This window comes from Danio rerio, chromosome 22 (genome assembly GCF_052040795.2).
Source record: "Danio rerio strain M-AB ecotype USA chromosome 22, GRCz13ab, whole genome shotgun sequence".
Taxonomy (NCBI): domain Eukaryota; kingdom Metazoa; phylum Chordata; class Actinopteri; order Cypriniformes; family Danionidae; genus Danio; species Danio rerio.
This window is the reverse complement of record NC_141042.1, coordinates 10498244-10523737: the sequence shown is the minus strand read 5'-3', so window position 1 is coordinate 10523737 and position 25494 is coordinate 10498244. Positions and strand designations below refer to the sequence as shown.

Sequence of the window (25494 nt, the reverse complement as noted above, 5' to 3'; positions counted from 1 at the left end):
TTTAATAGCTGTTTATTGATTATTTTTCTCCATGTAAAGTGAAAGGTTAATACAAATTGTATTTGACTGTTCTGATTTACAGCAGTGAATGAATGGCAATGAAGCTTACTGAAGTTAAGTGGTTCGAATATTTACAAATACATAGACTATACATTTAAACGGGTTCTTCTGTATTAAGTTAACCTATTCTTTATCCCCAGTTGAGAATAAAAAAAATTGCAAAAACATCCCACATACACACACACAAATAAATAAATAAGTGGATAAAAAAATTAAACGACTAATCTGTATGTGTGCTGTTTGCTGCTCAATCAGGTGGGGGTATATAAATATGATCAGCCTACGTTTGTGCTAATGTGGGCATGGTTAGCTTGATGGAATAGAATTGGCTTTTTATTTTCAGATCTCAACTTGTTTTCTGTAAGAAAGGATGAGTCGACAATATATGGAGGCATATTACGACAATACATAAAAATATGCAGAACCAAAACCGATTCCCTTTGGTTTGCTGTGACTGTTACTGTAACAGGAAACAGTTGGCATGTGATAGCTACTTCATCATAAACCAGCTTAGGTTGGTTTGGGCTGTTTTATTTTTCAGCAGGGAAATCTTCTTCCCGCTTCTGTTGGGAAAATACAGATTTGTTCTAGCACTTTTAATTCATAAGAAGAAAAAAGCAGAAAATAAATATCCCTCTGAGATCTCCAACAGTTATCTGGATGCATTGGATAAGTTCACGCTTATGACAGCTACTCTATTCAGTTCATTGTTTCCAACTTCAATACCAATACTTTTAATGATATTGTTAGGGCTTTTCTTTACGATGTGTCAATAAATACAATGTGTCAAAAACAATTACATCCTTAATAAAAACCTGCACTTATATTAAAAGCACAAATTGATCTGGGCCATTATGTTAAAGTAAAAACATGTTAACCCCTCAACAAAATATCACCCAAGCACAATGCATAAAAGAACTCCAGTGATTTTTAAATATACTAAACATTAATATATATATAAAATTACACGAAAAAGCACATCACAGAAACACAGTAGTTTCTACAGATAACAATACATTTTCATAAACAAAAGAAATTGAGGCAAAGTTACACATTTTACAGATTATTTAAAGATTTATTTTTGCATTTCAGACTTTATTAGACAGCTGACTGACAGGAAGTGGAGTGGGTGAGAGAGTAAGATCAGGAAAGATCCAAGATGTGATACTACTTGTTACCATATAGGCTATAGCTCATGTCAAACTAACCTTTTCACTTCCCTGCTGGCAGGGCCGGAGTGGGACTCATTTTCAGCCCTGGAGTTTCAAGCCAGACCGGCCCACCTCAGTTCACGACTGATTCCAATTCAGTTACTAATGGCACTATCACGTCTTTTTCAAGAAAACTGCTGCTTTAGAAATTCAAATGGTCAACAGCCCTAACAGTATTTTATGTCTTAACAATAAAATAAAAAATAAAAAAAAAACAGATTTTTCATGGGAGATTCGATCACAAATCTGCAACATTGAAATGCAATGTGCTTACCACTGGTCCACACTGGCACTATTACAGTGAGAGTAAAAAATAACTAATGACTTGCGACCCTTAAGACACAGCACTACTTTCTTTTTTTGATGGCTCAATCTTTTTTTCCTATCTTTAGATTTCTGATCAAGTTATGTCAGATTTATTAATGTTGTGAATCATTTGATTTTCATTGAGAAGGTGTTTTACTCATTTTATTCGAATTCTTATATTCACTAAGGTGCCGCTTTTTGGGGTCGATAGTTGCATTACATCATCATCATTAACGTTAGTTAACCTGCAGGCTGCATTTTTCTCACGGGGCTGCGAGAAAATAAATAAAAAGAGCGGCACTACGGTAAAATAATGATTAAAAAGAGTAAAGCTATGGTCAAATAAATAAATAGAAGAAAAAAGTGTGACTGCTGAGAGTGCAAGCAGCTAGGGACACCGGCCCTCGCGGCCAAAAAACAGACCGGCCCACCGGGAATTCTCCCGGTCCTCCCGATTAGCCAATCCGGGCCTGCCTGCTGGTTTCACTTTCTGGTATTATTGTTTATATTATTTAAATGAAATATACATTATCAAAGTGTTATTTTAGTACAACATCTGAAAACATGAAATAGATAGCCAATCAGAATAGTTCAGATCAGTGCTGAAATATGTAGTTGGCCTATGTTTTTTTTTTAACATTTATCAATTTACAAACTCAAATGGGTAACAAAAACGGCATATAACAATATATACACACTTCCAATCACATTTACATTATACAGTGCATACACACATTTTAATGCATAATATTAAAAAGAAAGAAAAAAAAACTTTTTTTGGAGGTGGAGGGTGGTTACACAAAAAAATAAAAACTAAAAAAAAAAAAAGATAAATTTTTAGAAGGAAAGAGACTCAGCCATAGTTTTGTATAGTTTCTCTTTAGCCTTTTTTTCTTCGGATATTACTTTGAAAGTCTCTAAATATGTTTTATATGTCTTTTTAAAGCAATTAATCGAGGGTTTACTGTTATTCCACTTACTTTTGTGTATATTTACCTATAATAATAATAATGTTTAACATCGATGACATTTTGTTTGGAAAAACTATCTGCATAAACCAAAACCTTAATCAAATTTTAGGAATGGAATGTCAGGATCTATATTGTTGCTTAGCCAACTGCAAAGGTCCTGTCATTTTTTTTTTTTTTTTTTGTGACTGGACAGGAGAAATATAAATGTTCAATGGTTTCAGCCTCTTCTGAACAAAAAACACAAGGGTCTACCTCAAATCTGTTTTTTTTCCCCCGTAAAATTTCTGCTGCTGAATATGTATTATTGATTATCCTAAACTGCATATATTTCGTTTTCTGTAAAATTTAAGATATTTACAATATATTTTTAAATACATCATTTTCAAGCTGTTTCAATTTTGATGGTGTATTAAAATCTGAAAATAATTTACTTTTTAAAATATGCCTTTGTTGTTATATGCCTTTGTTGTTATATATATTTTTTATCTGCAATAATACCTACTTCTCCAATCTTTAATTCAGGTAATTTTGTAGATGCCTTTGAACGTGTGACAGTATTATGTATTATTTTTATAAAGCAATAGGAATAGCTTTACTTAAATAAATAAATTCTCTAAATGAATATTTTATCTCATTTTTTTCCATCAATGAATTATGTTGAAGAATTAGCCATTTTTATCTAAAAGATAGTTGGCCTATGTTTCACTGGTCAAACGGGATTTAAGATTAATTATTTCTCCAGTCCAGTAGGCGGATCGTGCTCGGCTGTTAGCAACCCGCCGGTAAAACCCACGAAGAAAACGAAAATGAAAGAAACTGGAAAATACAGCTGCGCCTAATAGACGCTTCAGATCCTCGTCTTGTTTACATACTGTAGATAAATTAAGGCAACAGCTAAACCTGTCTCTAGTTAATAATTGTATAAATCTAGACCAATAGAAGATGACATTGGGTTCGCTTTTAAAAATCGCCTCAATACAGTTTGCTTGTTTAGGAAGAAATTTACCACAGAACTTGCGTGAGCTGGATGGAGATACCTGGACACATTTCTTTACCGCATACAGGAAAAATAAAACGTAAGCAACTCTTCAAAATCATTCAATACTCATTTTTATTAATGTGTCTGTCCAAGGTGTACCATCGTACATTTTTAGGAGACAAAGTTTTTCTAAGGAAGAAGAAAAGTGGCAAGGAAAGTGGAGTAATAGTACAGAAAGACATTTATGTAACCTAGAATATTAAATGTGTTTAGAGATATAGAAGAGATGATCAGACCTAATAAGATACTAATCTTAACTCGACTCTAGTAAAAATAACTTAAAAAAAAAAAAACTGAGTAAAAATATGACACGTAATGGAAACCATAGACTATGTGTTATTAATATATCCTCCTCTTAATCATAGGAATGAACGCAATTAGTTATTAAGAGAACTCTACAATAACCTGTAATGCAAATAATATACAATCAGGAATTTATTAAACACAAATTAAGGGTCAGGTAAAATTATTGAAGCTGTTTAAAAATGTAGCGATCTTAAAACCAATATATAGATTGGTCATCAAACTTGTTCCTGGAGGGCCGGTGTCCTACAGATTTTAGCTCTAACCCTAATCAAACACACCTGAACCAGCTAATTAAGGTCTTACTAAGTATAGTTGAAACATTCAGGCAGGTGTGTTGAACAAGTTGGAGCTAAACCCTGCAGGGACACCGGCCCTCCAGGACTGTAGACTGAATCACCAACACAGGAGATGACAACGATATGCACATAAAAGTTGGTTTGCAACTAAACCTAAAGTAAAAGAGTGTGTTGTGCTTCACATTGCTGTCCAGTTGGTGGCGCTGATGAATAAGAACTGCTTTGACAAACTTGCATTTTGTCCAGAGGGTCTAGACTGACTCATGTCATGTGGCAACACTTCTGAAGTGTCTCAGATATGTTTAAACAGACAAAAACGTCTTAAAAATGGTTTAAACAAACAGAAGGTAAATCATTCGGTGCGATATAACGTGCTGCTAAACCTGTAAACTATTTCTAAAAATGTATTTACAATTTTTCTATTTAGGCGAAATTCTCATTTATTGTTGTTCTCATTGATTAATTTTCATATTAATGTATGCATATTAATGTTAAATGTAAATGTAAATTTAACCATGCTATGATGAGTGCTTTGAATGTTGTTGACTAAATTCAGTTACAGTAGCTACATGACAATATGTTTGTAGCAGGTGTTAACATTCTTTATTGCTTGTCTATTAACTCAGCATTTGTCTTTTATTTAAATTTTTTTCTTCTCCATTTCTCCTTCTGAAGTGTAATGATCTTCATCTCAGAGACTCATTGTCATGTCCAGCTCATGATGGTCGTCTGATTGTCTTCAGCAACACAAAGACACCAGTGTTGAGCTGTTGATCTGCAGTATGTCAGAGGAGCAGGGAAAGATGAGTCTCTCAGAGAAACACAGGTGAGACTATGGTGCTTTGCACAGATTCATCTTAAACTACACAGGGTTCAGGATTTAAACCTCAGAAAAATACAACTATAATCAGAAAGAACTTGTTTAACATTCAGTGTTTTCTTTCACTATTTCATGTCAAATGCTGTGAAACCATTCAGAACATCTTGGAAAAGCTTAGAAGTTGTTTACATTTTACATTTATTGGAAAAGTTGTAACAACTAAAACTGTTTGTTGCATCATATATTCAGAGCTGAAAAATACAGACAATATTTTGAAGGGAATAAATTAATTCACTGCTAAGATACATTGCATGTATTATTTATTTCATTCATAGTTGATTTTGAACTCGCACGTTTCGAAGTAAATAATTTCTACTAAATTGACGAATGAAAAAATGACCCAAACTTCTTGGAGCAAGACATTGTTAACTCCTTAAATTGAACACATCATTTGCACACTAAATCTCTTCAGATGGTCTGACGTTCCTCCTGTTGTCATTTTCTCTCTGTTTTTTATGTCTTCAGTGTAATATCAGACTCCTGTGTGTCCGGCTCTGTGTCTGTGAAGAGTGACTGCTCAAAAGATGGTGATCTCCCGAACTTCAGTGTGAAAAAGCCAATGTCTGCTAAAAGGTATGAAATGTCAAACATTCATCATTGTTATATACATATTAATTTTGCGGTAGTAAAGAGTTGTTATGACAGAAGAGCTGTTATGCAATTCAGACTCCTATACTCAGATTTCTCTCTGTTCTTGTTCACAGTTTGCAATAAGGTTGAATTAGTTAATGTATTTACTAATATGATGTAATTTTTTATTACTTCATTATTTCAAGAGTTCACACTTAGCTGATGATTAAATATAAGCTACTTTAGCATGCTGTCCTGGGAGTGAGCCCTGAGCTCATAAGATCCTCAAGCCCGGGGCTCTCTCCCGTTGCAAGGCGAAAGGGGAGTTTGAGCTCAGGTAGATCTCGAGATCTCCCTTGCAGTAGTAACTAATGAAAAGAGAGTGATTGCTCTGAAGAGATAACTATTTACTAAGAGCATGTCTATAGTGCTGATTTAGATTAGTCATTACCTTAAGTTGCATGTTTTTGGACGATAAATCTCTTCAGATGGTCTGACGTTCCTCCTGTTGTCATTTTCTCTCTGTTTGTTATGCCTTCAGTGTAATATCAGACTCATGTGTGTCCGGCTCTGTGTCTGTAAAGAGCGACTGCTCAAAAGATGGTGATCTCCCGAACTTCAGTGTGGAAAAACAAACGTCTGCTAAAAGGTATTAAATGTTTCAAATATCCATTCTGGGATTTCTCCACAGTGATGAAGAGTATGTGAAGGAACTTGAGTTAATAAAACAAGCACAAAATTGTTGTATATAACTTACACGGAGTAAACCCACGTGAGCACAGTGAGAGTGCAAACTCGGCACAGAAACGTATGCTGGTTTGGTAAAGACTGGAACCCAAGACGTTTTTGCTGTGAGGCAACAGTGCTAAGCACTGGGCCACCTTGTCACCCATCTAGGAAGAAGGAGGAGTAGGGGTGGAAGAGGGGATTCTTCAAAACGAAGATAGCGGTGGTACATAACTCAGGGTATTTGTAGTAGCTTAGGAATCATCTGATTGGTGCATTAAGAATTGGATAATGTGGATCCAGCTGCTAGCAATCATAAGCACATGATCCTCTTGAAATTAGTTTATAAATAAACTTCACTTAATGTGTTGAATATTCCTCATGGAATTTCTTCACAGTTATGAATAGCATGTGCAGGAGTTAATAAATCAAGCTTAGCAAGTTGTTATGACAGACACCTGTTATCTAATCTAGACTCCTGTTGTCAGATTTCTCTCTGTTATGAGCAATACTTCTTGAGCATTTATTAATTATAGTTGAACATTGACTAATGCATTTTAAACATACAAATTCATGCTTGTTAACATTAGTTAATGCACCGTAAGTTAACATGGACTGTAATGTTTAACATGAACTAATGTTAACTAACATGAACAAATACTGTAGTAAATGTATTGTTCATCTTAGTAAATGCATTAACTATTACCAACTTATTGTAAAGCATTACCTGTTCTTTGTGTCATCAGTGTAATATCAGACTCCTGTGTGTCCGGCTCTGTGTTTGTGAAGAGTGACTGCTCAAAAGATGGTGATCTCCCGAACTTCAGCGAGGAAACACCGTCATCTGGCAAAAGGTATTTCATGCCTTTAACATTACATTTTTGATTGTCTGATTTCTCCACAGTGATGTACAGTGTGTGATGCAATTTGAGATTACGAATGGCAGAAAACAATGTCTGATGAGCTCCACTGATCTCTGTCTGAAGAATCTTGATATTTTGTTAATAGAGTTTTCTGACATGTCATGAATATTGCATTTTGCTAATAGTTTAATTATTTTTTCAGTTACCCATATGCACAACCATATAAACAACAGAATTGATTGCTTTTTTAATGTACTATTTAATACATTGTTCTGATTATTTATGCTGTTTAAACCATGGAAAAAAATGTGTGGAAGCTGCTAAATCATATAGAGAAGGAGTAGGGTGTTGTAACGAAGTGGCTGACACAGAGGGATCCATTTGCAGTATTTTTATTAAAACAGTTTAATAACAAATAGCACACAGATGTTATGCGTGTGCAAACTCACATCAAGCACAGTAGTATATCGTCGTAGGGCTGGCGGCAGGTAAACACAGGATGAGTACGCAGGCATGGGTCAGAGGCAGGCGGCTAGTATCAAGGTCGTGTTCAGGCTAGAGTTCAAGGCAGGCGGCAAGGATCAGAGTCAGGGTTCAGGTAGGGATGGCTGACGTGAAACTGATGTTTCGGCAGTGTCTCGATCCCGAAGCGCAAGTGTTTCGAAACACTGCACCGAAACATGATCCGAAGCACCCTAGTCACGTGACTAAAGTGTTTCGAAACACCTAGTCACGTTACTAAAGCGATTCAAAGCATCGATCAGCTTGAAGCGTTTCGAGACCTGGCGAATACTCATTTGGCTACCAAGGTCGAGTGGTAACCTCTGTCTCATATGGGCTAGAGGACTGCATGTATGCAGTTTGATCTTATACTTTGCATGATGTTTTGGGTTTGAATCCCGACTTGTACAAATACTCTGAAATCATGGTTTTATGTATTTTAATCATGTTTCTGTTTTGTGTAGCCTGAATAGGATACAGCTGCAGTAACACCATCAATTTAGCATCATTTTTGTAACACTGTAAAACAATAATAAATATTTTTACAGTATGGTTGGGTTTAGTGTTTGGGTAGACATTAATAAAATACAATAAATGGGAAATTTAATGAATAATATAAATAATTCTTTATAACTTCAGGCCACCGTTTTTGATCTAGCAACAACCTTGTTTTAAGATAAAAACAAGACATATTTATTTACAAATTGTTTATTCGGATATCAGACCAATGTTGAAACAAAACGATACAAGAGCAAAGCAGTACCAACTGGTATTAAAGCATTTCAAAACAATTGTGACAGCCTAGCTTCGAAACCTACTACCCCCACATGGAAGTCTGACACCTTAGCCACTGTACTATGTTACTCGAAGGATCAAGCATACAAAGTGGAGTTTAATCCCTCAATTTGTTCAACTGTTCTGTGCTGAAGCTGTTTCAGTGTAATACATAAAAAATGACCACTAGATGTCACTGTAGAGTGGGGTTTCGAAACGTTTCGAAGCTTCGACACATTTGCTTCGACTGTTTCAGTGTTTCACGAAGCCTCGCTTTGCCCACCACTAGGTTCAGGCAAAGGTACAAGGCAGGCGGCAGGCAGGACTGGGTGAATAATCGAAGCAAGGTCATAACGGGGAAGCAGGCAATGAAGAGAAACGCTCAGTAATGTTAGCCGGGGTAGAACAAGACTTCGCAATGAGTGAGTGTGTGTGTGCTGCTTATATGTGTGAGCGTGGCTCATCAACTAGATGAGCTGCAGGTGTGCATGCTGTCAGTGTAAGTGGATGACGTAATGCTTAGAAGTCCAGTGATGATGACCTCTGCTGGCCAGTGAGGGGAATGACTGGAACCGAGTCGGTGACAGGTGTGTTGTGTCTTGGTAAAAGATTGAACCTTTCCATAGAACCATTACACAACATAGCATCATGGCTCACCGTAAGAACTAGAGAGTAAACATACAAACAAACAAACACCAAATGAATCCCGAAATTTAAAACAGCATACCAACATTACCAACAAAAGTAAAACATGAATCTTAACATAAATCAAAACATGATTTACAACTTAAATAAATCAAATTACTTTATTTTCCCTTAAACCAGAAACTAAAACTCATAAATTGGGAGTCCGAGAATCAGCTGTATACCCGTGCCTTGTTGGCGTGTTTCACTTATCGTTCCATGCCTGGCGTGCTTTGCTTCACGTCCATTACTATATGCGTCATACATCCGGTAGGCTCCGCAATCTTAGTGTCATAATTACGTTAAGTAATTAAGTCTCCAGCCAAACTTAACAACATATACAAAATAAAGCAAAACAACATACACAATAAGAACCACATTACTTCAAATTTCGTTACAGGGTGAAATAAATAATATTCATCTCATCTCATTTTAGTCTGCTTTTCCGGGGCTGGGTCACAGGGGCAGCAGTCTTAGGAGAGAACCCCAGACTTCCCTCTCCCCAGACAATTCCTCCAGCTCCTCCAGGGGAATGTGAGGTGGTCCCAGGCTAGCTGAGAGATATAGTCTCGAGGTTTTCCTCGAGGTCTCCTCCTAATGGGACATGCCTGGAACACCTCTCTGGGTAGGCATTCAGGAGGCATCCGAAACAGATGCTCGAGCCACCTCAGCTGACTTCTCTTGATGTGGAGGAGCATTGGCTTAAGCAGGGCTCCTCCCAGGTGACAGAGCTCCTCACCCTATATATAAGGGTGTGCCCTGCCACCCTGTGAATGAAGCTCATTTTGGCTGCTAGCATCCAATATCTTGTCCTTTCGGTCATGAACTAAAGCTAATGACCATAGGTGAGAGTAGAAACGTAGATTGACCAGTAAATCGAGAGCTTTGTCTTTCGGCTCAACTCCTTCTTTACCACAACAAACCGGTACATCGACCACATTACTGCTGCGTCCTGCTCACGTTCCATCCTTTCCTCACTCATGAACAAAACCCCTAGATACTTGAACTCCTCCACCTGGGGTAAGGACTTTCCTTTAACCTGGAGACGGAGATAAATAATACTGTATGATTATAATAAGTCTTCTGCTTGATTTATCCCATTTGCCAGTCTTTGTTTTTGTTGGTCTCCAACCAATTAGTACAGGTCAAAACTTGACAATAATTGATGAACAATCATTGATTTAGTGGCATTATTTACAGACTTAGACAAAATTGTTGGTACCTTCCAGTGTTGTCCAGGCCAGTTACATTAGTTTGCCTTTTTCAATTCCAAAGCAATATTTGATTTTTTCTAGTTAATTTTCAGTCATTTTTGATTAATCTTTACTTTTATTAAGTTTCAAACTATTTCAGTGACCACAGTACTGTTTCTTCAGTATCAACAATTTTGTCCATGTCTGTATGTTCTCCTCTTCAATATGGGCGACTGATGACATTTTGTGAGAATGTAGTGTTGAATAATAGGGTTTTTATTATGGTAAATGATTAAATGTCAACATTTTTCTGTACAAAATGTACTATTATTCACCTGCTAGTGTATTTTCTGTAATATCATTGTAACTGAAGGATGCTGATCAACAGAGTTAAGGATCCTTGTACAGTTTTATTTAACAGAGAATGGACAGACAGGCAAGGGAGAATCACAGGAGCAAAGGGGTACATACAGGCCAATCCAGAAGTGTAATCAAGTCACCGGCAAAAGGTCAATATAGGAGGCAAACAAACCAGGAAATAAGGCAAGGGTCAAAGAATACAGAAAGACTAGACACAGGAAACATTTTGTAATGTTACAGGGATGAACCAATAAGACTCAGCCATGAGTGTGACGAAGTGAGCAGTCTAAAAAGTCTGAGTAATCAATTATTGAGCAGCTGCCAGCTGTGTGTGTGTAATCAACAGTAAACAGGTGTGTGTTAGGTGCATGACAGGATTGTAGTCCAGGTGAAAATGAATGTTTACCAGCGATCTGCAAGTCTGGATGACTGGTGATCCTGACAACCATAAAAACAATCTTTTCTGTAATACCATAAGCTCAAAGGAAATTTGGTTTCCAGAAAATTCAAAGTTTGAATATCCAATGCTTTCCTTTGTTTTTGCTAAGTGTGTCTGTAAGAGTTATGTAGTATATTCTCCTGGAAATTCAGTAATTTGTTGTATTTGTTTACAGTTTTGAACATGAGACATCAGACTCAGACTTCCAGACTCACAGGAAACACAAAGGTTTTCAAGACGGTCTTCTGGGGATCTTTCAGGTATAAATAAAAGACTTACATTTGTTGTAATTTTTGTGTTAAAGTGAACCTCACTGCAGGAAGGTTGCTGGTTCGAGTCCTGGCTGGACCAGTTGGCATTTCTGTGTGGAGTTTGTATGTTCTCCTTGTATTCCCGTGGGTTTCTTTCAGGTGCTGCGGTTTACCGCACAAGTCCAAACACATGCACTATAGGTGAATTGAATAAACAAAATTGGCCGTAGTTTATGTGTGTGAATGGGTGGGTATGGAAGTTTCCCAGTGCTGGGTTGCTGCTAAAAGGGCAACCGCTGCGTAAAACTTATGATTGATAAGTTAACGGTTTAATCCGCTGTGGTGACCCCTGATGAATATAGGGACTAAGCTGAAGAAAAATTTATGAATGAACAATTTGGTTTAAATTTAAAGTTCGTTCTCTTTTTTTCCCCTTGGTTTGCAGGATCTTGAAAACCAGATAATGAATTATCTGAAGCATGAGCTTGAAAAGTTTAAGAAAATCTTACAAAAAGAAAACATAATTGACTTTGTAAAGGACTTTAACGAGAACAGATGCAGCATCAAAGAAGCAGCTCTCGATCTCACACTCTACTTCCTGAGGGAAATGAAGCAAGAGGAAAGTGCTGATACTCTAGAAGGTGAGAGACTGTCAGATTATAACTGAAAAATATAGGAGAGAAAATAACACTGAGCTTTATGCCTGTTGTTTGTTTCTTGTATTTAGACGAACTGATCTTTATTCATCAGCTGAAAGGTGGCCTACAGAAGAAGTATCAGTGTGTGTTTGAAGGAATTGCACAGCAAGGAGATTCAAGACTTCTAAAGAACATCTACACAGATCTCTATATCACTCAGGGTGGCAGTGAACAGGTCAATACTGAACATGAGGTCAGACAGATTGAAGTTGCTTCTAGACGTCATGAAGCACAAGAGCTACAGGTTGAATGCAGACATTTGTTTGAAGCGTCTGAACAAGACAAGCAGATCAGAACTGTACTGACAAAAGGAGTCGCTGGCATCGGGAAATCAGTCTCTGTGCAAAAGTTTGTTCTGGATTGGGCTGAAGGAAAAGAAAATCAAGAGATCAGCTTCATATTTCCTCTTCCATTCAGAGAGATGAACTTAAAGGAGAAAGAAACACTCAGTTTGATGGAGCTTATAACTCAGTTTTTCCCGGAGACAAAAGGACTGAACCTTACAAGAAGGAATCGATTCAAAGTCCTGTTCATCCTTGATGGATTGGATGAATGTCGTCTTCCTCTGAACTTTGCTGGTAATGAGACGTGTTGTGATGTTTCGTCGCCAGCCTCTCTGGATGTTCTCCTGACGAACCTCATCAAGGGAAATCTGCTTCCTTCTGCTCTCATCTGGATCACGAGCAGACCAGCAGCTGCCAGTAAGATTCCTCCTGACTGTATCGAGCGGCTGACAGAGATACGAGGATTCAATGATGCACAAAAAGAGGAGTACTTCAGAAAAAGACTGACAGATGAGAATCAGGCCAAAGAAATCATTGATCATGTTAAACAATCAAAGAGTCTCTTCATCATGTGTCACATCCCAGTCTTCTGCTGGATTTCAGCCACTGTTCTCCAGAACATTTTACAGGAAAAGAGAAATAATGATGTGAAAAACAATCAGGCTGATGACGCCTCCAAAACACTGCAGGAATCAAACACTGAAGACACTCCCAAGACTCTGACACAGATGTACACACACTTTCTGCGCTTTCAGATCCAGCAGAGCAGACGAAAGTATAATGGAGAATACACACCAGATGTGTCCTGGGATAAAGACGCCATCCTTTCACTGGGGAAACTGGCATTTCATCATCTGTTAAACAACAACCTAATCTTCTATGACACAGACCTGGAAGCCTGTGGTATTGACGTCTATAAGGCCTCAGTTTACTCAGGCATGTGTACCCAGATCTTTAAGGAGGAAACTGGGATCATTCTTGGTACCATGTACTGCTTTGTTCACCTGACTCTTCAAGAGTTTATCGCAGCCCTTTATGCACATCTGATTCTAGACACTAATAAGAAAAGTGTGTTTGATCAAGACTCTAAAAAAATAAATGAGTCCATGATTGATTTGCTGAAGACTGCAGTGGACAAGGCACTAGAGAGTGACAATGGGCACCTGGACCTTTTTCTTCGCTTCCTTCTCGGTCTGTCACTTCAGTCCAATCGACGAATCTTACGAGGTCTGTTAACACAGCAAGACCAAGATGACCAAAGCACAGAGGAAATACTTCAGTATATCAAGCAGAAGTTTGATGCGAATCTTTCTCCAGAGAGATCCATCAATCTGTTCTACTGTCTGAATGAACTGAACGAACAAACTCTGGTGAAAGAGATTCAGACTCACCTTAGCAAAGGAAGTCTCTCATCTGCTGACTTTTCATCTGCCCACTGGTCTGCTTTGGCCTTTGTGTTGTTGACATCAGATGAGGAGATGGAGGAGTTTGAGCTTCAGAAATTCCATAAATCAGACGAGTGTCTCATCAGACTATCAGCAGTCATCAAAACCTGCAAAAGAGCTCTGTAAGTCTATGAATACAAAGTAAAATTTTGTTGCATTTGTTCCACCTAATTCTGTGATGTTATCTTTTCTTCGTAGGTTAAATGATTGTAACTTAACAGACAGTAGCTGTTCAGCTTTGGCTACAGTTCTTGAGTCAGATACCAGTCTAAAAGAGCTGAACATGAGTAATAATAATCTGCAGGATTCAGGAGTGAAGCTGCTCTGTACTGGACTGAAGGATATGAAGTGTGAATTGGAGATACTGAGGTAAGTTCCAGTTGTTATGTGTTTGTCAGTTAAAGAATGTACCTTGTCAAAATTCTTCATTTAGAAAATGTAACTCTAATTGGGTTCACATAAAAATAATTCTCATAATGTCCATGTATTAGTCATAGTTTATTATTGGGTTATTTAATAGTGTTAATTTGAATACTTTCAGATCCACTAGTGTTTGAACAACTGGTTAATGGGATGAATACTATGTTATATTTTCATTATGAACCTTCAAACTGCAGTATTAGTAGGCATATGCTTAATCCTGATTGCAGTTTACTTTAATGCAGCTCTACTTTTTTAAACAAAATTCAAATGACTAAATTTGACTAGTTTTGTAGATAGTTTGTAGGTATCTGGGCCATTGTTATGCTGTGTTAACACCAGACGCGGAACGCGCGGATAAATCGCGCTATTCGCGCGTAAATAGCCACGTGAACATTTGAGTTTACTCGCTTCATACATGCGTTAACCCCGCTTCATTCGCGTGTCAAATTCACATCAGAACAGACGCGGATTCGCGTGATGGGCAGGGCTTCTGTCTGCCCGATGACTCTAGCTTCATAGCTAAATGGCTAACATGGATTTTATGAAGAAAATAACAGTGTTTATGTGCTTTATGAAGACTGAAAAACAGCGTCGATACGTTTAGGGTTGTGTCTGAGTCCACTACATTCTTTCAGAGGTGCATCCAGCTCTGTGAGCTCATAAACTCCTTCAGAAACTTAACCTGGATGACGGAGGCTTTCAGTTGTGCTTCTGACTGAGCCAAGCCGAGTTTGATGAACTGTTGTCGGTGAAGGCTGGAGGATTTCCCTCGGAACACCGACAACAGGTTCTACGTCACAATCACGCCCCCACAAGAGCAAGCTTCTGATTGGTTAACGCGGCGCGAATGTACACTGAAGTTCAGATTTTCGAAATCGAGAGATTCGCGCGAAACGCTCGTTAAGCATGTCAAACGTGCAAAACGCTCAATTCGCCCTGCGCCATTCGTGCCGTGCCATTCGCGCGTATCGCGCTGCAGGATGTCTATTCGCACGTTTGCATTGACTTAACATGTAAATCACTTGCGCTTGACGTGCGTGCCACGTCTGGTGTGAACGCAGCATTAGGCTTCATATTCAGTTGCTGCTACACTAATGTTTTCCTGTTTTAGACTTTCAGACTGCAATATTACAGAGGAAGGTTATAAAGCTCTGGCTTCAGCTCTGAGATCAAATCCTTCACATCTACTAGAGCTAGACCTCAGAGGAAATGATCCTGGAGAATCAGGAGTGAAGGAGCTTGATGATTTACTGCAGGATCCAAACTGTACACTGAAAACACTGAGGTAATGAACGAGACAGTGAATATTTGAGTCGCAGCTCAAATAGACTCTAAAGTATTAGCTAAAGATATTTGGAAGAATGTCCCCAGCAGACACACATCACAAGACGTTAATATTAGGTTAGATTTAGATCGCGACATCAGGTGAAAAAAATTCAATGTCTAGCCAGCTTCTAAGGACAACGTTATTTTGATATCCAATAACAGCGTCAAATTACATTGATATTTGGTTGATTTTAGGTTGTGTTGGAAAGTGACCAAAATCCAACGTCTGATAGATGTCATAGTGGTATTGTCCACACATCGTCAAGGTGTAGCATAAGACATTCATATTTGGTTGATTTTAGGTTGGACATTGGGTTCTGACATTAACCCCATTTCCATTTCCAAACAAAATCCAATGTCCCCACGACGTTGGTGTACAATGTCAATATGACAGTCAGTCATAGGGTCAGTTCCATACATATCTCAACACAAATTAACTCATCTTGGGTTTGGTACTGGGATTCTCTAAATAACGTCCTTTGTGTTCAGTAGAACAAAGAGATATATACAGGACTGGAACAACCAGAGCATTAGTAAACAATGACAGAATTTAAAATTCTTTGGATGAACTAGTCCTAATACCTAATTTCCACTAACTGGTACACTTCAGTTTAATATAGTATGGTATGGTACGGGTTACCTTGATCAGTCTTGTGTCTCCACTGCCAAATGCCATACTCTTGGTGTATGACAGAAGGTTGACTTCAGTCTTGCTCAAAGAAAAGTAAAAGGAAAGCTGTATAGTCTATTCTAGGGATGGGAAGATTAACCGATATGTATCGATACGCGGTCATGCGCGTGCACGATGCGAGTGCATCGGTTGAGCAGCAGAGGATGAATGAAATTTTGGAAGCAAATCGAGATGCATCGGTTTTTGCGAGATGCATCGATTTTTCCGAGATACAGCTTATATTTTTAATATAGAATGTATTTTTTATTTATTAACAAGTGTTGTCAACCTGTTTTTGGCGCATAATGTAATCGACCTACATAAAGTAAGCCTTAGCAACGGATTTGCGGATGTGCACACACTACAACTCAGTGTATTAGGTGTGCGGATGAAGCTAGTGGAGCGCCCTCAGAAAGCGCGAGAAGCAAAACAAACATTTTATTCCCCACTGAGTTTTAAATCTAAAGTATGGCAAGCAACATTATCGATTTAAGGATGGACGACATGACAGGACAGATGCAATTTGCAAAATGTGCCGCGCATCTGTAAAATACGCGGGCAGTACGACTACTGATATCTCACTTGAAGCGGCGCCACGGTGTTGTTGTGAAAGCATCTTCCAGTGTTTCTGCATCCCCGGCTTTCGCACTGCTTCAACCAGCTCCAAAAGTGGTGAGAAAAGCATTGCAAGTTTTTTTTCCATGCGCAACAGTTCTGCTCGCTCTACGCCAATAACGAATGCTATTGCATTGTTCATCTGCAAAGATATTCAGCCTAGTGTCACGGAGAACGAAGGTTTTAAACACCTCCTCCTGTTAATTTTTATTTAATTATAATAATAATAATATTAATAATAATAATGATAAAAATAATGGGTGTCACGGTGGCACAGTGGGTTGTTTGACCACCTCACAGCAAGAAGATTGCTTGTTTGTTATATTTTTATTAGCCTGTTGTTTACAGTGACAGTGATGTTTCAAAGCAGCATAACACTGCTAGTTCACAACCTTAAGTTTTGAATAATCAGTGGCAAAATATATCTTTGTAAAACTTGTTTTCATAGTTGAAAAGTTAAATCACAATTCTTGTTGTGCAATGCTAAATTTATTTATGTTGAAAGAGTGCAAATATATACATATTTTTTTAATATATATTGCACTTATACATTCTGTTTATCTTGAAAATACTTAAATAATATGTGCTATATGTTCTAAAATGGCCCTCTACTGTAAACTGACACTCTGGCTCTGAGAGAAGAGCCAGTTTGTAAAAAAGTCTTGGTTTTGCTTTTTTTTGCTTGGTTTTGTCACAAATGTATCGCTAATATATCGGATCGTATTCTTTGTATCGAGATGCGTATCGGATCGGCATTATAGCTTAGATGCCCAACCCTAGTCTATTCGCATCAGTGTGTAAATGCATTAGGGATGTCCAGATCCGATCATGTGATTGGAAATCGGGCCCGATCTTGCGGTTTCAGACTCACTTGGAATTGGACATTACCTCCCGATCAGTACGCAAATACATATGTATATATATATATATATATATATATATATATATATATATATATATATATATATATATATATATATATATATATAGTCATTATTTTTTAACACATCTATAGTTATAAACAGCAACACTTGTGGCATGACATCACTTTGTTGCAGAGACGCTATTGGTTAATTGCTGGCAAAGTAAAACAAAGAGGCAGCTTAAAGCAGAAAGTGTGAGTATGTCGGCGTTCTGGAGGTATTATAAAATTGATGACAACAACATTGCCATAGCAAACTGAGAGATATGTAAACTTGGGATTGCCTGCCGGGTATTTTAAGTTGAGTTGCTATTTGTTTTTATATTAGATTTTTTTTATATTTACTTTTGCACTGAAGTCCAAAAGCAGGAATTTATATTATTTATTACTTGATTGTTCAAGCTACCTTACAGAAGTGCTATGTTTGTTAACAGAGTTGTTGAATGTTAAAAAAGGACATTCCGCTGCCTAGCTGACACACCCATTCCGCTGCCTAGAAAATTGAACCCAAAATTGAACCCAATCCAAAAGATTTCATAACTGAGGAAAGTTTTAATGGCAGTGTGTAAACACAATTGACCCAGTGTGATGTAGAATTTATTTATTTTTTAGAAAATTAAGAGTTCTAACAAAATTTTTTGTTTGAGTGTGCAGATCGCATCATTCAAGTAATCTTCATCTCAATAGCGCTTTTACAACATATATTGTGTCAAAGTAGCTTAACACAGAAGATTAGAATAAATTGAAATGGTGTCAGTTAGGGGTGTCACGATTTCGATTTTAAATTTATGCTCAATTTCGATTATCGAATCAAAAAATTGAATCGTCGATGCTGCCACGCCCCCATGTCACGTCAGCTTGGCTTGCCAAGCGGGAAAAAAACAGGCTTGTTGAAGTGCTTGTTAAACGGCAGACACAGGAGACCCGTCGACAGAGCTTAAACCCTCTCCTCTTTCAGTGAAGTTGCCGGTGTGTAAGAATTTTGGATTTCCAGTGAGTTATGTTGACAATGTTCGTGTTGTCGACAAAAAAAAAACACAGTTTTGCAAGCTCTGCTATGTATGTATTACGAACGGTTCGTCCGATAGACAACACCGGCATCGCGATCCTCCGCCCGCCCCCGTTGCAAATCCGCTCGCGAAAATTACACACTCAGGCCCTGTTTACACTGTCTTTGTTTTTAAATGGCATTTTAGAATGACAACGATTTGACATCCACAGTGGCGTGTAGCATTTCTGAGCAGCCCTCCTTCCTCTCTACCTCTGAAAATGCACATCACGTGACCACACAGACACAGACGCACTCACAGCCATGTGCTCGAGACAGCAGGTCCAGGCAGTCAGAGGACTGCTTCAATCTTTCACTCACTTGTACTTAGTCATTTTAGCGCACACCTCAGATACTGTTGGCTGGTTCCTGTTAGTTGTGCGTCTTTTTTACCGACGCCATTATAACGACACAGATCACTGCCTATTCACGAGTCCCGTAGAAAAAAGTGATTGACAGGTGGTAATTATGTGTGTATCTTGCATTTATTCATTTACTGTATGATTTGTTTATGGGTAAAACAAAGACCATGCAGGGCAGGTAGTTTAAATGGTAGGCTACAAATAATTAATTGGTCATTAATTAATTATTCATAATCGAAAATCGAATCGAATCGTGCCTTTAGAATCGAAAATGTAATCGAATTGAGGATTTGGAGGATCGTGACACCCTTTGTGTCAGTCCAGTTTTTAGAGTTTTAAGTAAGCTTTGGTTCAGTTCCGTGCTGTTTAATTTTCACTGCTGAAAGTCCAAACAATGAAGAGCAAATCCATCGATGCTCAGCTCCACAAGTCCCAAACCATGCAAGTCAGTGGCGACAGCGACGAGGAACAAACTTCACCAATTGAAAGTGAAGGAAAAAAAACCTTAAGAGAAACTAGGCTCAGTTGGGCACGACCATTTCTCTTCTGGACGTTCTTGTGCAGAGCTGCTGTTTAGGTGCCAGAGGCTAGAGAACGCTGGACATCTGTCGTGGAAAAGCTGCAGGTGGGAGGGTTCACTGGAATGCAAGGACTTGTCTGTCACTGGGGTTTTACAGGAATCAGTCTCATGCTCTCCACTCCTCCATGACCACCACAGCAGTTGCTCAGGATATGGCCTGGTCCAGGATTATGGAAACCTCAGGAATAATAAAAAACAGACTAATATAAGCGCAGATGCGGTTCAAATTATAATGTCTTTTGGGAAGTGTTCCCGGCTCTGGCTGCACTAAATTATGCAGACGTTAATCTAGTTTTCAAACTGATAGACTGTGTCTGCTTCCAGAACTTTGCTAGGAAGGCTATTCCAGAGTTAAGGTGCTAGACGTGAGAAAGATCTACTGCCTAAAGTTGGTTTTGATATTCTGGGAATAATAAATTTTCCAGAATTAAACGAGCATAGAGGACGTGTTGGGCTATAATACACCAGGAGCTCCCTCAAATACTGGGGAGCTAAGCCGTTCAGGACTTTCTAGGTAGTCAATAACATTTAAAAATGTAAACAGTATTTAATAGGGAGCCAATGCAAGGGTGAATCATTAGAACTGTAATGAAGTTTATTTAATCAGTCTGTTTTGTAACCTTCAGCACTTAACTGACTCCTGCTTGATTTTCCCTGTCTTTAGGTTTTTAAGTCCTTCTGCAGAAGAATCCTGTCAGTTTGTGAATGGGGTTGTGGGTAAAAACCCATTACTCCTAAAAACACTGAATCTGAATGATTTCCGATCCACGCGTAACCATCCATTTATATATGAAATAGAAGACACACAAGTGAATCACCTCGCTGCTCTACTGCAGGATAAACACTGTAGAGTCAACATGCTTATGTGAGTATCTTACAGCAGTCAACATGTTAAAAGTGCTGTTTTAATTGTGCTGTAACTGTAGCTGATTATAGTCAGTTAAACAGTTTATTTTTAAGTATCGCAAGGCAAATAAAACTATTTTCAGTTGACGTCAAGCTTTAAAAAGTTACCAAGCAAGTCATGTTTGTCAGTATTTAAAGGTTACTTAAATAATTAATAGTTGAATTAAAGTTCAGTTACAAAAGATTTTAACGTGAGAATGGTGGGGAGGGAGAAGCAGCTCATTTGCATTAAAGGCACAGGCACCGAAACAGCTACAAAATGAAATCAGCTCAAATTTCTAATACAATAAAGAACTACAAATTTGCCATTATACAGACTACAAATCCTGTCATGCAGCGCTCAGTCACACTGGTTCCTCATTCTATTGATTACACACACATTCACACAGACACAGCTGAAGCTCATCATTCATTCATTACCAGGACTATAAAGAGAGCACTCTCACACACATCAGTGCTGAGTCTTGTAAACAGTTTGTGAACATTACCACGCGTTTGTTTGTCTTGCTTTGCTGTGTTTTTGACCCTCGAATTGTTTGTAGGTTTATGTTGTCTGCTGCCTGCCTGTACTGACCTATCGCTAGTGGTGGGCAAAGTGAGGCTTCATAAACACTGAAATAGTCAAAGCGAATGTGTTGAAGCTTCGAAACGTTTTGAAACCTGTCTCTACAGTGACACCTAGTGGTTATTCTTTATGTATTGCACTAGAACAGCTTCAGCAAAGAAACAGTTAAGCAAATTAAGATATTAACCTCATGTTGTCGAGTTGAAGCTTCAAGTGATTTAGTGGAGCGGTGAGAGCTCCTGACTAACATACTGAGATGATGGGTTCGAACCCAGGGTGATGCAGCTATAGATGTTGGGTTTTAAATGCTCTGTTCTTGTAACATGTTTTGTTTTAACATTGGTCTGACATCAGAATGAACACTTTGTGAATAACTATGTCTTGTTTTGGTCATAAAACAGGGTTGTTGCTAGATCAGATGCGATTGCGGTCGGAAGTTAACGAGAATTATTTATATTATTCATTATATTTCCCATTTATTGTATTTTATTACCATCTACCACTCTAAACCGAATCATCACAGTACTGTAAAATATAATTTTTTTTTATACAGTGTTACAAAATATGCTATGTCGTTGGGGTATCTGCAGATATATCCAGGGCCAGAGCAAGCTGATTTGGGTGCTGAGGGAGGGAGGGAGGTGTCGCAGACACTGCGCTTTTTATTCTGCCGCCCTATGCGCGGATATATATGAGGACGTGCGGGTGTCGCGGACCTTAATTCTGCCGCCCTATGAGTGGACATAACTGAGGACACACGGGTGCTGATGGAGGTGTCGCTGACGCCGCCCTCTCTATTCTGTCGTCTATGCGCAAATATATAAAGGACGTGGGTGGTGAGGGAGGTGTCGCAAACATAACTAAGGACGCGGGTGGTAAGGGAGGTGTCGCGGACGCCGCCCTTTCTATACTGCCACCCTAGGCAGCCGCCTAGGTTGCCTCTATGGACACGCCAGCCCTGGATGTATCCTATCTAAACTACACCATAAAACAGTAACATTAATAAAATGCATTTTTTACTCATTATTTGTACTAGAGATGCACGATTCTGGCTAAAATAAGAATCGCAATTTTTTTTTGCTTAAAATAAAGGTCACGATTTTTCTCACGATTCTGTGGATGTAAAATAAAGGTATGGTAAAAACAAACATATGGCACAACATCGAAAATAATAGTGTGTAGGTCTGTTGGTCTCTATAAATAATTCTATTCTACTTATAATAATTATGATGTTGAATTATTATGTTTGAGATATATGCTTGCAATCTGTCATATTAGACAATTTTATTCACTGGTAATTTGCCATTATCAGATTGTATTCAACATTATATAGGCTAGAGTCGGTATACTGACATTGTAAACATTTATTTTCACGCACAACTGTGAGTTCACTATGAAAGAAAAACATATCAAATGCTTGTCATAATCATAACTCTAAAATGTGAAAAGATCATTTAAATGACGTGCACACTTTCGGTTTCATTTTGACTGCTAAGTGCTTGTTCATACTTCGCGCGCAGCTCCCAAACGATCACTCTGTGACACAAACTGAATATTATTTACATCTGTATTACCTGTTACTCGCAACATTTGCAGGTTCTGTTCACTAAAGTAGACGCGCGTGCGCCTATCATTAAGGAGAGCGATAACAGCTCACGGTCAGCAGCTCATGTGACACGTCACATGATTTCCCGGCCGCGAATACAGCATTATATGAATACAAAAATTGCATTTTGAGGTGAATTATACCTTATAAATACAGTATGTGACTCATTCAACATCATTTGAAGGTGTCAGTGTCACTGAGCAACGTGTGTGAAACAATGAAAAGACTCATGCAGCCGCTTTTTCTTCTCTCCTGAACTTGAAAAAATGATTGGCAGAATCATATAAATGCTTGATTAAGATCGTCTAGGGCAGGTGTGTCAAACTCAATTCCTGGAGGGCCGAAGCCCTGCACAGTTTAGTTCCAACCCTGCTCCAACACACTTACCTGTAGGTTTCAAACAAGCCTGAAGGACTCAATTAGTGAGTGAGTGATCAGGTGTGTTTAATTAGGGTTGGAACTAAACTGTGCAGAGCTGCGGCCCTTTTGGAACTGAGTTTGACACCTGTGGTCTAGGGGGTCGAATTGAGATTGCGATCTTTTAACGATTAATTGTGCAGCTCTAATTTGTACAGGTCGGGACTCAAACCCAAAAGCCATTTGCAGTACAGTTACTCTGTGCACACACATGGTCCACAAGGCTACTTGAGTCAGAGTTGTATTTTAAACCTGACAATCAAATGCAGATTTGCCAGGTCTCGAAACGCTTCTGAAATTATCGATGCATTGAATCGCTTTAGTCACGTGACGTGTGTTTCGAATCATCTTAATCACATGATCTTGTTCTTCGGATCATGCTTTTGTGCAGTGTTTCGAAACACTTGCACTTAAGGATTTCGACACTGTGTCGAAACGTCAGTTTCACGTCAGCCATCCCTACCTATCACCTGTGTATTCGACTATGACAATCAGATCTCTTTGCTCCTGATTGTGACTGTTGCATGCCTGACCATTCTCAATAAAACTGCATTAGAATGCCTCGTTAGCATCCTGTTCACATTACAATTAAATTACTTACAGTTATCATGTAAGCATGTTTTTACTATACCATTTACAGTTTTCTACTTTCATGAGCATGAACATTTCCTGTAATGTATATTAATTGATTTTCAATTTCAGCCTTTGTATTGTTACAGTGTCTGTAGTATATTTAAATGGACAGTGTATGTTACCTGCACCTGTATGTCACTGTTATCAGTGTTTATTTATTAGGAAAACTTGCAAATAAGTGGATCTGCACGGATCTGATAATTGTCTTTTTCTGTCTTCAGTCTGGGTGGATGCAGTTTTACAGATGATCAGTGGGAGAGCCTAACTTCAGCTCTGAAATTAAACCCATCACACCTGAGAGAACTGATCCTGATGTGGAATGGACCGGGAGAGTCTGGAGTGAAAATCCTCAGTGATTTCCTAATCGAGCCACAATTAAAGCTGGAGAAACTATGGTTAGTATCATTATACTGCACAGCAGATACTGAGAGATTAAAGTTTTATTTTAAAAAGACATGATTAGAGTCACAAAATGCATCAACTTTCTTGCTATAAAATTATTTCAAATGCTGGAATCTGAAACTTCCACACTATGAAATGATGATAAGTGAAGTTTAATTTTAAACTAATTTCGAGAGGAGCATGTGCTCATGATTGACCCAGCTGCTCCACGTTAGCTAATTATGATCCTCCAATTAAAGGATCCCAAATCACTATATATATCCGCATTTCCTTTCTACAACTATCTTCGTCTGGAAGAAACCCCCCTCCTCCCCTTCTTCCTCCTTTATCCAGAATGGGCGGCACGGTGGCCCAGTGACTAGCACTGTTGCCTCACAGCAAGAATACCAATGGTGTTGGGTCCTCGCTGAGCCATCTGGTATTTCTGTGTGGAGTTTGCATGTTCTCCCCGTGTCCGCGTGGGTTTTACCCGGGTTCCCCGGTGTCCTCCCACCATCCAAATGTGCTCTATATTATAGATAAAATAAGCCTAAACCTTTTTTATAATGTCTTGGAAGTTCGCCTTGGCCTCAGCAGCGAGGGAGTTTGAGATAGACCTGAGTTCAATCTCCACTCGCCCTGCAAAAGGGGGGGAGCCCTGGGCTCGAGGATCCCTTGAGCTAAGGTCTCTTTCCCGGGACAGCATGCCAAACAAGCTACGTATTAATCGTGAGCTAAGTGTGAACTCTTGAAAAGAGTATTGTTAGACAGGCATTATTAGATAGTGATTATTTTGACAGAGTTACATTCACACTGGTCGAGTATTAAAATGATTTTTAGGCAGATTTTGATGATTTTTCCCGAGATTTAGTGTTTGAACTGTATGCAGGAATAATAATATTTAGTATATGTTTTTCATTTTGTAAATGTGTTTCTTCCGGGTGCTCCGGTTTTCCCCACAAGTCCAAAGATATGCGGTACAGGTGAATTGGGTAAGCTAAATTGTTCGTAGTGTATGAGTGTGAATGGGTGCATTTCCTAGTGATGGGTTGCAGCTGGAAGGGCATCCGCTGTGTTTGTTTTGTAATTACCTCATGGTTAAAGTTGTTGCGCGTGCACAAGCGTTTAGAACAAACAAAACACCAAGTGTTATTGCAGAGCAACCAAAACAGCACGCAGAAAT

At 38.5% G+C, this 25494-nt stretch overlaps 1 protein-coding gene across 2 annotated transcripts in view; it reads left to right on the top strand.

The window, feature by feature from the left end:
- The first annotated feature begins 3338 nt into the window (after positions 1-3338).
- Positions 3339-25494, top strand: part of nlrc7 (NLR family CARD domain containing 7) — a 31103-nt gene continuing 8947 nt past the window's right edge. For both annotated transcript variants that reach the window (XR_015521210.1, NM_001444430.1), the window contains 12 exon segments: positions 3339-3624; positions 4865-5015; positions 5535-5642; positions 6181-6288; positions 7112-7219; positions 11355-11439; positions 11876-12071; positions 12158-13979; positions 14056-14226; positions 15392-15565; positions 20468-20668; positions 24152-24325. Coding sequence is in view for 1 of the 2 variants with exons in the window: in NM_001444430.1 (NP_001431359.1) it covers positions 4972-5015; positions 5535-5642; positions 6181-6288; positions 7112-7219; positions 11355-11439; positions 11876-12071; positions 12158-13979; positions 14056-14226; positions 15392-15565; positions 20468-20668; positions 24152-24325 (3191 nt within the window). In the remaining variant the exon portion in view is untranslated.